Source organism: Microtus pennsylvanicus, chromosome 11 (assembly GCF_037038515.1).
Source record: "Microtus pennsylvanicus isolate mMicPen1 chromosome 11, mMicPen1.hap1, whole genome shotgun sequence".
Taxonomy (NCBI): domain Eukaryota; kingdom Metazoa; phylum Chordata; class Mammalia; order Rodentia; family Cricetidae; genus Microtus; species Microtus pennsylvanicus.
In genome coordinates, this window is record NC_134589.1 from 59,803,041 (window position 1) to 59,817,349 (window position 14,309).

General features: G+C 52.9%; 1 protein-coding gene across 4 annotated transcripts in view; it reads left to right on the forward strand.

Annotated features, from left to right (window-relative positions):
- The first annotated feature begins 527 nt into the window (after window positions 1-527).
- Window positions 528-14,309, forward strand: part of Slc5a10 (solute carrier family 5 member 10) — a 51,463-nt gene continuing 37,681 nt past the window's right edge. For all 4 annotated transcript variants that reach the window (XM_075992265.1, XM_075992266.1, XM_075992268.1 and 1 more), the window contains exons 1-5: window positions 528-641; window positions 7,440-7,511; window positions 7,868-7,972; window positions 8,319-8,378; window positions 8,799-8,903. In XM_075992265.1, the coding sequence (XP_075848380.1) occupies window positions 528-641; window positions 7,440-7,511; window positions 7,868-7,972; window positions 8,319-8,378; window positions 8,799-8,903 (456 nt within the window). The remainder of the gene's footprint in view (window positions 642-7,439; window positions 7,512-7,867; window positions 7,973-8,318; window positions 8,379-8,798; window positions 8,904-14,309) is intronic.

The window sequence follows — 14,309 nt, forward strand, 5'->3', positions numbered from 1 at the left end:
GCCAAGTGGACAGGTCAGGCCTGTCTTGCTTGCTGGAAAAACAGGAGAAAGAATGGCGGCAGGACTTAGGGCCTGGCATTGTCAGGAGCCACCATCTTGAGTTCACCTCAGACGACTGACTCTAGGGGTATAATCTGTCCCTCGGGAAGATGTCCCCAGAGGCAAGGCAGCCATCCCACTGCCCCATGCTTCCTGCATAAATTAAGTCTAGGTAAAGCCAAACTGGGGCATTGGCATTTCCTTCTGAGCCGGTCCACTTTTGTTCTCTCTCAACCCACTCGGAGTTTAAGAAGTTCCTTCCCCTGCCCTCACTTGTCCCAGATCACCCCAGTTTCTGCCCTCTGGGATTCACTTGCCGCTGGGGGGCAAAGAGGCTTGTACCTGCACTCCCCTCTGCACGCGGCCACATCGTGGGCTGGAGATGCCACTTTCTCGCTTGGTTTAATGATCAATTAATTCTGCTCAGAAAGCCCTTCGTGACCTTGCTTCTCCTCAGTGCCTGAGCTCAGAGTGGTATTTGCTGCAGGATGGCAGCTGACAACTCCACCGGGGACTTCCATGCTCCAGGGACCCCGCTGAGTCTCACGGACATCATTGTCATTGCTGTGTATTTTGCCTTGAATGTGGCCGTAGGCATATGGGTAAGAACCTGCAGTAGCCCACTGGGCTCTTGCTGTAGAACTGGGGCCAGCACGTCCCTGGGTGTCTGCACGGGTTTTATTTGGTGGCTTGCTGCCTGAGCACTCGAATTGTGAGTCGCTAGCTATGCCCAAAGTCTTAGTGCAGAAGCCAGAGGTGGGAGGGTGTTCGGGGCCTGGAAGCTTCTGAGCTTAGTCCCCCCCGCCCCCAATGTGACAGGCAGATGATTCGACCCAGCGACAGATCCACCAACACTGCTGTGTCGATGCCAGGCCCTTTCCTGTGCCCCATCCCCACTCCAGCCCCCTGGAAGGCCGAGCTTGGGAGTGGATAAGAAGCCAAAGCAAAGGGTTTTAGATTTACCCAGCGGTCCAAAGTGGGCATGGGTTGTTCCTGGTGTCATCGCGATGCCAGTCTTCAGGCACTCATAAATGGGAGGGAGTGTAACAAGTCAGCTGTGCCCCAGCTCCCTGCACCATGGTCAGGACAATTCCTCGCCTTGGCCTTGGAGCCCTGAGGTTCTCCATAGGAGAATCATTATCCTTTCTTTCCTTCTATGACTCCTGGCCCAAGATAAGAGCCTGGGGAAGGAAAACTGGTCATGTTCACTCAGTATTGTAGGTTGGTGACAGTGCCTACTCTACAGGGTGAGAGCTACCAGTGGGGCCAGCAGAAGACATCACTCCACTGCCACCACTGGAGCTATAGGAGAGGCAGTGCCAGCAGGGCTACAGTGGTTAGTGACGCTGGACAGCGTTGAGGGCGGCAACGGTAGTGATAGCAATGGAGAGGTTTTAAAGGTGGTAATGGTGATGATAAAAATGATGGTGATGGTGATAACGGTTATGGTTGTATAAATACTTCACAGACTCGCCTACAGGTCAGTCTCATGGTTGCATTTCCTCAATTAAGAGTCTCTCTTCCCAGATGTGTGTCGTTGACAAAAACCAACCAGTGCAGTGGTGATGGTGTTGGTGTTGGTGGTGATGGTGATGACAATAATGATGGTAATGATGGTGGTAGTGAGGATGGTGGTGGTGATGGTGATGATAATAATGATGGTAATAAAGATGGTGGTAGTGAGGATGGTGGTGGTGATGGTGATGATAATAATGATGGTAATGATGGTGGTAGTGAGGATGGTGGTGGTGATGGTGATGATAATAATGATGGTAATAAAGATGGTGGTAGTGAGGATGGTGGTGGTGATGGTGATGATAATAATGATGGTAATAAAGATGGTGGTAGTGAGGATGGTGGTGGTGATGGTGATGATAATAATGATGGTGATGATGGTGGTAGTGAGGATGGTGGTGGTGATGGTGATGATAATAATGATGGTAATAAAGATGGTGGTAGTGAGGATGGTGGTGGTGATGGTGATGATAATAATGATGGTAATAAAGATGGTGGTAGTGAGGATGGTGGTGGTGATGGTGATGATAATAATGATGGTAATGGTGATGTAATGATGATGGTGGTGGTGATGGTGATGACAATAATAATGGTAATAAAGATGGTGGTAGTGATAGTGATGATAATAATGATGATGTAATGGTGATGGTGGTGGTAATAATGGTGGTAATGGTGATGATAATGATGGTGGTAATGATGATGGTGGTAATGGTGATGATAATGATGATGATGTAATGGTGATGGTGGTGGTAATAATGGTGGTAATGGTGATGATAATGATGGTGGTGGTGGTGATGGTGATGATAATAATAATGATGTAATGGTGATGGTGGTGGTAATGGTGATGATAATAATGATGATAATGATGATGGTAATAATGATGGTGGTAATGATGGTGGTGGAGGTAATGATGGTGGTGGTGGTAATGGTGATGATAATAATGATGGTAATGATGATGGTAATGGTGATGATAATGATGATGGTGGTAATGATGGTGGAGGTAATGGCGATGATAATAATATGGTTATGGTGGTAATGATAGTGGTGGTGATGATGGTGGTGGTGATTATGGTGGTGGTGATGGTGATGATAATAATAATGATGTAATGGTGATGGTGGTGGTAATGGTGATGATAATAATGATGGTAATGGTGATGATAATGATGATGGTGGTAATGATGGTGGAGGTAATGGCGATGATAATAATATGGTTATGGTGGTAATGATAGTGGTGGTTGTCTTAGTTGGGGTTCCTATTGCTCTGATAAAACACCCTGACCAAAAGCAACATGGGAGAAAAGAGCTATATATTTCATCATATAGCTCTCAGGTCATAACCTAGCCCTGAGGGAAGTCAGGGCAGGGACCTGGAGGCAGGAGCTGATGCTGCAGAGACAATGGAGGGTGCTGCTGACTGACTTGATCCCGTGCTTGCTCAGCCTCCCTTCTTATAGATCCCAGGGCCCTCCCACATCAGCCACTAATTAAGAAAATGTTCCACAGGCTCGCTTACAGGCCAGTCTAATGGATGCATCTCCTCAGTTGAGATTCCCTCTCCAGATATAGTGCAGCCGACAAAACCAATCAGTGCAATGGTGGTGGTGGTAATGGTGATGGTGGTGATGGTGATGGTGGTGATGGTGGTGGTGGTGATGGTGGTGGTGATGGTGGTGATGGTGATGGTGATGGTGGTGATGGTGACGGTGGTGGTGACGGTGGTGGTGACGGTGGTGGTGACGGTGGTGATGGTGACGGTGGTGGTGACGGTGGTGGTGATGGTGGTGGTGATGGTGGTGGTGATGGTGGTGGTGATGGTGATGGTGGTGGTGACGGTGGTGATGGTGGTGATGGTGGTGGTGATGGTGGTGGTGGTGATGGTGATGGTGGTGATGGTGGTGATGGTGGTGGTGATGGTGGTGATGGTGATGGTGGTGATGGTGATGGTGGTGATGGTGATGATGGTGGTGATGGTGGTGATGGTGGTGATGGTGGTGGTGATGGTGGTGATGGTGGTGATGGTGATGGTGATGGTGATGGTGGTGGTGGTGATGGTGGTGGTGGTGGTGATGGTGAAGGTGGTGGTGATGGTGATGATGGTGATGATGGTGGTAGTGACGGTGGTGGTGGTGATGGTGATGGTGATGGTGATGGTGAAGGTGGTGGTGGTGATGGTGATGGTGGTGATGGTGGTGGTGATGGTGGTGATGGTGGTGATGGTGGTGATGGTGGTGGTGATGATGGTGATGGTGGTGATGGTGGTGATGGTGGTGATGGTGGTGGTGGTGGTGGTGGTGACAGTGGTGGTGATGGTGGTGGTAGAGACAGCACTAACATAATCAATTATATCAAATACTGAACAACAAAAGGCTATCGACAGAACAGGGTTCTCCTCTTACCCAGCTCTGCTCATTTTTGTATTTCTCGAGTCCTGCTTTGGTTTGAATTTTTATTTTATTTTATGCATATGGGTGCTTTGCTTGCATGTATGTCTGTGCACCATGTGCATGCCTGCTTGGTGCCCGTGGAGGCCAGTAGAGTCAGATCCTCTGGAACTGGAGCTACGGATGGTTGTGACCAACCATGCGGCTGCTGCTCTTCAGGAAGAGCGAGTGCTCAATGCTCCTAACCACTGAACCATCTCTCCAGTCCTTCGGGGTGTGTGTGTGTGTGTGTGTGTGTGTGTGTGTGTGTGCTCCTAACCAGTGAACCATCTCTCCAGTCCTACGGTGTGTGTGTGTGTGTGTGTGTGTGTGTGCTCCTAACCACTGAACCATCTCTCCAGTCCTATGGTGTGTGTGTGTGTGTGTGTGTGTGTGCTCCTAACCAGTGAACCATCTCTCCAGCCCCATGGTGCGTGCATGCATGCGTGCCTAAGTGTGTGTTTGTGTGTGTGTGCTCTTAACCACTGAACCATCTCTCCAGTCCTACGGTGTGTGTGTGTGTGTGTATGTGTGTGTGTGCTCCTAACCAGTGAACCATCTCTCCATCCTACGGTGTGTGTGTGTATGTGTCTGTGTGCTCCTAACCAGTGAACCATCTCTCCAGTCCTACGGTGTGTGTGTGTGTGTGTGTGTGTGTGCTCCTAACCAGTGAACCATCTCTCCAGTCCTACGGTGTGTGTGTGTGTGTGTGTGTGTGTGTGTGCTCCTAACCAGTGAACCATCTCTCCAGTCCTACGGTGTGTGTGTGTGTGTGTGTGTGTGCGTGTATGTGTGTGTGTGCTCCTAACCAGTGAACCATCTCTCCAGTCCTACGGTGTGTGTGTGTGTGTGTGTGCGTGCATGTGTGTGTGTGCTCCTAACCAGTGAACCATCTCTCCAGCCCCATGGTGCGTGCATGCATGCGTGCATACGTGTGTGTGCTCTTAACCACTGAACCATCCCCATGGTGTGTGCATGTGTATGTGTGTGCTTCTAACCACTGAACCATCTCTTCAGCCCCATGGTGCGTGCGTATGTGTGTATGTGTGTGTGTGTGTGTGTATGTGTGCCCCTAACCACTGAACCATCTCTCCAGCCCCACAGTACGTGCGTGTGTGCATGCATGTGCACATGCACACGCATGTGCTTGCACGTGTGTGTTTTACAAAGTGCTGTTTTAACAACCCTGCACTAAGCATATCTCTGGTGCCATTTTTCCGACTGCATGCTCTGACTCTCCCTGTTGCAGTTTGCTAATTGGCACAGCTTCCTTATCAGCATTATATCGTCCATGTTGATCTGTAACCTTTGATATTACCAAGGTAACCATCTGGGTGTGCCGCGTCCATATAGACAGGGAGCTTATACTCCTATTGTTCCTCTGCCTGAGGTTCCTGGTGTCTCTCCTCCCCTCAGGCCTCCCTATGTCCCCAAATAGGTCCCCAAATCAGGCTAATTAGTAACCTGCCATGCCCCGTAAGTGTTCAAGTGAACCGAAAAGTTGCTGTTCCTTTCCTCCAAATCAAAAGCTAGAAATGATTAAACTCTGCGGTTGGAGGGAGACTGTAGCTTCTAGGAAGGAGAGAGCTGGTGTGACTCCAGTGAGCCAGGGAACAGCAAGGAAATCAGCCTCCTTCTGACCAATCAAAGCACACAGCACCGCCTTCAGCTCGCCCTGCCAAGGCCGCCTTCATCCCCAGCGACTGCCCTCAGCAGCGTCCTAGCGACAGTGCACAGGACTCTGCACAGCCAGCCCCTCCTTCAAGCCCACCAGTTCCTGGCATCACCATGGGCTCTGTGCCTGTCACCCAAGCAGAGAGAAATGCACAACGGTGCCCACAGTCTCTGTGCTTAGGCTTGTGGGCCAAGGACTGTAGAGGCTCAGGGGCCTGGGTGAAGGCGTCCAACACTGGTTACAGGGAACAGATTCCCTAGCAGCCTCTTGGATTTGGTTCATGAAGTCCAGTCCCGGCTAAAGGGCACGCATCTTGGTGCTGTTCTGAGAGTCACACTTGTGGTCTCTGTCCTTTCTAAAAGCTTCCGGCACTTGTGTGTAGCCGTGCACTGAGTAAAAACGTCAGGCTGGGGAGATAGCCTGATGGTGAAGCAAGTGCTATGTGAGCGTGAGCGTCTGGGTTCAAAACCCCAGGACGCATTTAAGCACGTACCTATGAGACCAATGCGTCTATGACAAGGAGACAGGAGGCAAGCAGGAGAATCCCAGAAACTCACAGGACAGCTAGCTGGTTATGCAATGCTGCACAGCAAGAGACCCTGTCTTAAACAAAGTGGGAGATGAGGATTGACATCAGAGGTTATCCTCTGACCTTCATACATGCGCCACGGCACATGCGCACGCATGCACGCACGCATGCGCACGCACACACAATAATACAAACGAGATGCGTGAGACACTGAAGTTCCGGCAGCAGGTCTGGACAGTGAGTTTAGACCAGAGTTCCAAGGGATGATAACTGCATGTAATTCTGATGCTGAAGGTTTGATGACGGGGGAGCTGTTAAATAACCAAGTGACAAAGACCATTGTTTTAGAGAACAGTAGTTCCCAGCAGGCCAGGCCGACAATCAAAACGGGGCCAGTCGCAGGGCTGGAGAGATGGCTCAGTGGGTAGGAGCACTTGATGCTCCTCCAGGGGACCAGGATTCAATTCCCAGCCACATGGTGCTTCATGCGCATCTGTTCCAGAAGATCGCACACCATCTTCTGACCGCTGAAGGCGCCAGGTATGCACACGGTGCACAGACATACATGCAGGCGAAGCTCCCATGCATATAAAATAAAAATAGAAATCCAAAAAAGAAAAAAAAAGATGAAATCAGCCACACTACAGTTTGACCTCCTCAGTGACAGCAGAATGGAAGAGGCACCGCTGCCTGCCTGCCCGGGCGAGCGTCAATGGGAATAATAAACACAGTGTTCCCTGCAGCAGAAACCTAAAGTAAGCCGAGGTCCCCACACCTCTGTTTTTCTGCCCTGCCTCCCAAGGACAGTCACTTCGGAGCTGACAGGCTGCTTAGAGTGTTCGTTGCCTAATTTTAGCCTGTCTGTAAAACCATCCCCTCCTGCTTGACCAATAGGAATGATCGTTCTGTCTTACCAGAGGAATCACAGCCAAATTTGAAACAGAAAATAAACCGGGAGCACCATAATTGTGACTCTTTTGCTGGCTGAATAATATTCCACTGTACGGACACGCCTCGTTTTGTTTACACATCAGTAGGTGGACTTGGAGTTGTTTCCACTTGGGGCTATTTTGAGTAATGCTACCAAGAACATTCTATGTGCCTCTGTGTAGACATGGTCTCACTTCTCTGCGGGTCACATGGCATTGCTCTGCTCAGAGTAAGGAGGAGCTGCCCCTGGAAGCAGCATCCGACATTTGTTACAGTTTGTTGCAGTTTTTTTGCAGTTTGTTGCAGTTCCTTCCCTTTGCTGTTCTTGCAGTCTGCATGTCGAGCCGGCAGGAACACAGTGAGTGGCTACTTCCTGGCAGGCCGGGACATGGCTTGGTGGCCGGTGAGTTCACCTCTCCTCTGTCCACAGGCCATCTGCATCCCCGAGGTCACTTCCTGTGCCTCCTTCAAGGTCCCTGTTTAAGACCAGCTCAATGGGATAGGCCTGGGCTGGAGGGGACCCCCAAGTCAGCTGTGTAAGGACAAACTGCTCGAAGTTCTCTAAAGGGCTTTGGAGTCTGAAAACTCTATTTCTTAGCCTGTGGGTGCCCCAACTTGCACCTCAAAGCCTGGGTTCTTCATGTGTGAAGAGGGAGTGCCCTCCTTTCCCCCTTGGACTGCCAGGTAGGAGGAGGTATTTCTGGGTCAGGTGGGGCTGAGGTCATGGGCTCACAGTGATCACTTTTCTTCCCTCTGCAGATTGGAGCCTCGCTCTTTGCAAGCAGTGAGGGCTCTGGCCTTTTCATCGGACTGGCAGGCTCGGGTGCTGCTGGTGGCCTGGCTGTGGCCGGTTTCGAATGGAATGTGAGCCTCAGAGGATGGGCACCACCTGCGGGAGGGTCAGGGCAGGGGACACAGTCACACTGATTGGCCCCTGGATATGGTGTGGTTCCCAGCAGTGTGGATCAGCCAGGGTCTGCCAGGATGTAGGGCACAGCATGCCAGGACAAGTGTGTGGTAGACACAGACACGCTGGGTGACTCCACTGACCAGAGAGGCCCATAGAAGGGAGAAGCGCCAGCTTCTTACAGCAAAGCAGGAGGGGCTGGGGTAGCCTCAGCACCACCAGGCTCCACCACATCTGACTGTGTGCCAAGGTAGGGCTTTCGGGAGCTGTGCCCACAGCCCTTTCCCGCCTCTGTTCCCACAGGCCACCTATGTGCTTTTGGCGCTGGCATGGGTGTTTGTACCCATCTACATATCTTCAGAGGTGAGTCTGGGGGCCTTGGCAGAGGCTGGACCCTCACCAAGTTAGCAGGGGCAGGCAGGACCTCTGAGACATCATGTCACAGGGCTGGGTTTACTGACATTTCTGTTGAGCAATTACAGCTGGTCCCTTTGGCCCTTACTGTCACACGCAACTGGCCCACCATGGCCGGCACGCTGCCTATCGGGGCTGCTGCTCCAGGCAGCCCCTTGGTAGTACGTACACCTGTCTGCATTATCTGAGACCCTCCTGTCTCAGCCTCAGTCCTGAATTCGCTGAGCCAGCAATTCCCTTTCCCGAAGCTTCTGTGCTTTCTAGGTGCAGGGCTTGGCCTGGGGCGGATGAGCCCCGGAATGGAGCTGGTTCTTCCCGATACTCATGTTGTATGAGAACACTTAGCCCTCATCTCTTCTGCCTACCCAGATTGTCACCTTGCCTGAGTACATCCAGAAGCGCTTCGGTGGCCAGCGCATACGCATGTACCTATCTGTCCTGTCCCTGCTGCTGTCTGTCTTCACCAAGATATCGGTGAGCTGCCCCAGCCTGCTTCTGCATGGGAACATCCAGGGGCTAGGGACGCACGGTGCATGGGAGGAGCCTTAGAGACTAGCTTCTCTGGCAACCGAGGGCCAGGGAGAGGCAGCATCTCCCAAGTCTGAGACAGCTGCTCCTGATGCCCAGTTCGGGGAGGGTGGGGGATGAGATCTGAGCTATTCAAAGTGAGCCAGGAACTGGGTGGTCGTGGTGCACACCTTTAATACCAGCACTTGGGAGGCAGAGGCAGGTGGATCTCTGTGAGTTCGAGACCAGTTTGGTCTACAGAGTTCAAGGGCAGCCAGAGCTGTTAGAGAGAGAAAAACCCAGGGGACTGAGCCAGGATTCACCACTAGAGGGAGCCAAAGGCCTCATTGTGCCTGCCAGTTCCAGGTTCTAAGTCTTCTCTTAGGACCTTGCCCTGGAAATAGGGAAAGGAGGAACCACATTTTCAGCGACAGAATAGGAGGAACTCAGGGCCTGTCTGGGGCAAGCACCTGGTTTTACAGATAGGGAACTTGAGGTTGGAAGGAAGGTCATTGGTTTTGTGGTAGGCCTTGGTTTTGTGGTAGGCCTTGGTTTTGTGGTAGGCCCATTACAGTTCCTCAGGATTGCCTTGCTCCAGCAGCTGCAGGCTCCTGAGAGGAGCTTGGACAGGAGTCAGTGATGAGGGAGCTGGCTCAGCCTAGTCTGCTGCTTCCTGTGAGGAGCACAGCCAGTTCTCAGGATCCGGAGAGGTGGATGCTGTTTCCCATGGCCTCAGCAACATCCTGCCACAGTCTTTTCTAGGTGTTCCCAGAGAATCACGATGGCTTCTCTCTCTCTCTCTCTCTCTCTCTCTCTCTCTCTCTCTCTCTCTCTCTCTCTCTCTCTCTTCCTCGGGATTCCTTTGCAATCTGGAGGGACCTGGCCTTGAGTTTGACTGTCCTCTCCCACTCTTCCTCTCACCCCCACCCCCTTTCTCCCAAAACCCACCTCCTAGAAGTCAGGCAGAAGGCCTGATCCTGGCCTGCCCAGGGCCCACTCTACGTGTGTGTGTGTGTGTGTGTGTGTGTGTGTGTGTGTGTGTGTAGTCAGGGGGTGGGGATGGAAGGATACACAAGGTAATCCTGGGGCTCCAGGTAAGGAAGAGATGTGATAGTCAGGGAGGATGCCAAGGAAAGAGATGGGGGCCATCACTAAGAACGTCTTTGGGGTAGGAGACTGAGGAGAAGCTGGGCTGGCCATGAGAAGTGGCGGAGTCTGAGGCACACTGGCAGGTAACATTCATAGAAACAGTCAAGTGTCACTTCTGGCTCTGGGACAGACAGACTGCTCTGGAGGGGACAGGAGACTGCGGCCTTAGGCTGTGGGAGGTCAAAGAGCCCCAGAACTGGCGGGGTATCCACAGCCACTGCCAGGACAGCTCTGCAGAATCACTCAGCTGAGCTGGGGGAGAAGGAAAAGGGAAATGGACCGAATCTTGGGGTGCTTCCTTCCCCATCAAAGGCCTCACAATGGGAGACTCCAAGTGGGCCACTGGGCAAGACTTCAGAGGGCAGAAGGAAGCATGGGAGGGGCCTCAGAGACAAGCCAGCAGTAGCTGGTGAGTCCTTCAAGGTTGTGGTGACTGGGCCAAGGTCAGCTAATCTCCAGGTTTCTGTCAGAACCACAACAGCCAGGATGTGGCTTCAGACTCTGCCTTGTGGGTGACTCCGAGTTACCAGCTGTAAATGGGGAGCAGTCACGTCAAGGCCTTGCCTCAGCACCAGGCCGGGCTGCCTGCTGAGGCTGAGGGGAAGCGGGAGGAGGCACTAATTGCTGCGCTTCGTTTGGGAGAGGCTGGGCCCGCCCTGGGTCTTGGCTTCAAGTGTGGAGCTATTTGAAGTGCGTGGGCCACAGTAGGCCCAGACACAGAGCCCAGGAACGCCCTGCCTGTCTGTACAGCTTGTCCAGGCAGAGGTCACAGGGCCCTCCCGCTGCTATTGTTCAGACAGGAGCACCATCAGGCAGAAGATCTACCATGGCCAATGTGGAAAATCACAGCCGGTGCTCAGAGCCAAGAGTCCAAGCGCAGTTCCATCACTGTGGGGCTCTGGAAAACAGGGGAGCGAAGCATGACACCACATACCCCTCAATAAAGGCTAACCAGGGCTCACAAGGTGAGCCATCATGGCTTACAAGGAGATCCGTCACACCACAGCACCTCTCCCTCCCCCGTAGAGCCGCACACCGCATGCACATCAGCCATATTGGCCTCCAAGCACTGCACAAACACCAGGCAAGCCTCTGAGTTTCTGCCTCAGGGCCTCTGCCCTCGCTCCACCACATGCTCTTCCCTGGGGATGCATGCTGTGCCTTTGCCTCTCTGGACTCACAAATCTCTCCTCTTTTACCCCTGTCCCTGCACGTCTAACCCCTTTATTCTCTCTCCCTCTTTCTTCAGACCTGCAACATTTTCTGGGATTATGAATTAACTGACTTAGAAAGTTATAGCTGAGGGTAGTGACTCATCGCTGTCATCCTAACATCTGAGAGGCTGAGGCAGGAGGATGATGAAGTCAAGGCAAGCCTTGGTTTCAGAGTAAGAAAGACCCTGTCTGAATAAATCAACCAAGAGAGAGTGTATCCTCACCAGGCAGTGGTGGCACATGCATTTAATCTCAGCACTCAGGAGGCAGAAGCAGGCAGATTTTTGTGAGTTCGAGACCAGCCTGGTCTATGGAGTGAGTACCTGGACAGCTGGAACCCTGTCTCTAAATAAATAAATAAATAAATGGAAAAAAGAAAGGAAGGGAGGGAGGGAGGTAGGAAGGAAGAAAAAAGGAAGGAAGGAAGGAAGGAAGGAAGGAAGGAAGGAAGGAAGGAAGGAAGGAAGAAACAGCCAGAGCCTGGAAGCCCAGCCCCCTGCCCAGCAGTTATGGGCACTCTGTTATTCTTCTTGCATAAGGCAAGGACAGGCAAGGCTGGAGGGCTGTCAAGGGGCAGGGAGGAAAAATGGGGGTGGGCATTTGGAAAGAGTCCGCAGTGGCAGGGGTGGCGAGAGGCAGAGTGTGGCAAAGACAAGCAGGTCCTCTTCTGAGCCACCTTCCCCCCACCTGAGACAGCACCCACAAAATGGGCAAGGCCCTAGATTGGGAACATGAGTGACCCCTGGAGGGGTCCCAGGAATTCTGTGCAGCTCCTCAGAGGAATGAACACAAGAGAACGGGGAAAGGATGGCAGGCAGAGGGCACAGACCCCGTCTCCATCAGCTCCTATGTCGCAGCAGGAAGGGCCCATTCCCATCGGATGGAGGTGGAGTGGGCTCCTTTGGAAACACCAACGCTTCAGCTCAGAGCTGTGAGCCCAGCAGCGCTGCCCCTTACACATGTCTCCCCGCTCCCCCCACCCCCTCCCTGTCCGCTGTGTTCAGGATGGGCTGTGAGACAGCGTGGGGAAGGGGGTGCTGAGCTCAGTACTGATCTCCTTGAGGAACCCCAGAAGCCTGAAAGCCCAGGGTCCTGCAGCTGAAAAAGATGGCCTCATCTTCTTCCTGGGACCATGTGACCTTAAGCAAGGCAACTGCTGTCCCATGTTGGCAACTGCCTGTTAGGGGCTCCTGAGCATTATGGGAGTCATGGACTGTGGTGCCTGGGGTACAAACATGTATCCCTTATCAAAGCATGCCAGGCTTTCTGGAACAACAGGGCTTGGAGAACCAGCTGGGTACCAGGGTAGGCAAAGAACTCTTGTAGAGAGCTTGACAGGAGTGGCGATGTAGCTGAGGAAGAGGGGAGAGGGGAGGCCTGTGATCAGGTGAGTCTGGACCAGTCGGACCCACTGCAGCAGCGGCGGTGGTGGTGGCAGAGGCCTGGCTTGTTTCAGGCCTGAGGGTAGTCCTTCCTTTAGGACGAGGATGCCAGTGCTGTCCTTTGAGCAGTGTCTCTGGGTTTTGCCATGACAAGTTCCTGCACTCTCTTGGCCTCCATATCTCATGTCTTTGGGGAATTAGGTGAGACTCTGTGGCTTCCCCCATATCACCAATAAAAGGCAGCACAAAGGACAGGAGGTCCCAGGGAGGGTCCCCATCTTCTGCACCTTTAATGCCAGGCTAGTGGGCTGTAGGGATGGAGGGCTGAGTGCGGCTGGAAACATGTCTGTTCCGCACCTGATGTCCTACTGTAACAGCTAAGGACCACGATGACCCAGGAGGAGGTGACCTGCTCAAAAGGTACAAAAGACTGGGCCACCTAGGACAGCCCCAGGTCCCCACAGCAGTTAGCTTCTATTGGCAGGAGGTGGAAGCCTAGGCTGGGCAGGAGGTGTTCAGGCCTCGCCAGTGCAGTCTCTCAGGACTGTACAGCTCTCCCTGGATGATGAGCAGGGCTTCACCCCGTAGCTCTGTGCCGTCGGCCTCCCCAACCCCGTTCGGCTGTTCTGGTGGAAGGCAGGGAGGGCACCGTGGATGAGTTGTGGGTCAGATGGACAGCCTAGAAGATGAGAAGCAGAGCAGACAGTCCCAGGCCCAGGAAGCTAAAAGCCTAGAGGTAGCGCGGTGCTGGGAGTGAGTGCTGGTAACAGCCAGGAAGGGGACTCCTGGAATAGCTCTCCTGAGGTCTCCTAGCCCCCCTCTTACTCCTGGTCAAGCCTCGGCTGGCAATGCCAGTGCAGATACCTAGCAGGGAGCTGGCTTTGAGAAGTCTCCCCCTCCCTGAGCCTCAGCCTCTTCAGCCACACGAAGCGAGGTCTTTTGTCCTCGAGCTGGAGGCTGATCTCTCCACTGTCTTTGCCCAGACCAGTCTGCTCCCCCGACACACACACACCCAAAGCCAGGTGCCCAAATGAAGGCTTCAGCAGTCACCTGAAAACACCACATTAGAGTTTCCAGATGGGGAGACCTCTCAAATGCAGGAAGGAGCCAGTAGGGAGAGCTGGGGGTGGGGGATGGGCATAAGAATAAGAGGCTATGGTGCCAGTGATGTGTGTAGAGGGGTTTGTTACACAGCAGGGCAGAGGTTGAGATGAGAGGCACGGATGGGAGGAGGAGCACATGGGAAGGTTTGGGGAGAGATATAGGGAAGGTGTTTTTTGCGAGGGGTGTTAAGGAACAGGGTCATTGAACTGAATTCCCCTCCGACATCTGTACCATCCCTGGGGCCTAGATTCTGGAGTCCAGAGCCGGACTAGCTGCTCTAACAGCCAGGCCCTGAGGAGCTCAAAGGGTCTGAGGCCCACATCTCCTGGGCTTCAGGAAGGCTGGGCTTTGTGCCAACTTGATCCACACAGCTGGGGGCTAGGGTGAACCATGGCCTTGCACCTTCTTAGGGACCTATTGGTCCTGAAGGCTGACCTTGAGCTGCCCTCTCAGGGCTCACACAACACAGAAGGGCAGATTTGGAAACAAAGTGGACAGGGCAGAGCCCATTCTTCCAGTCCTGG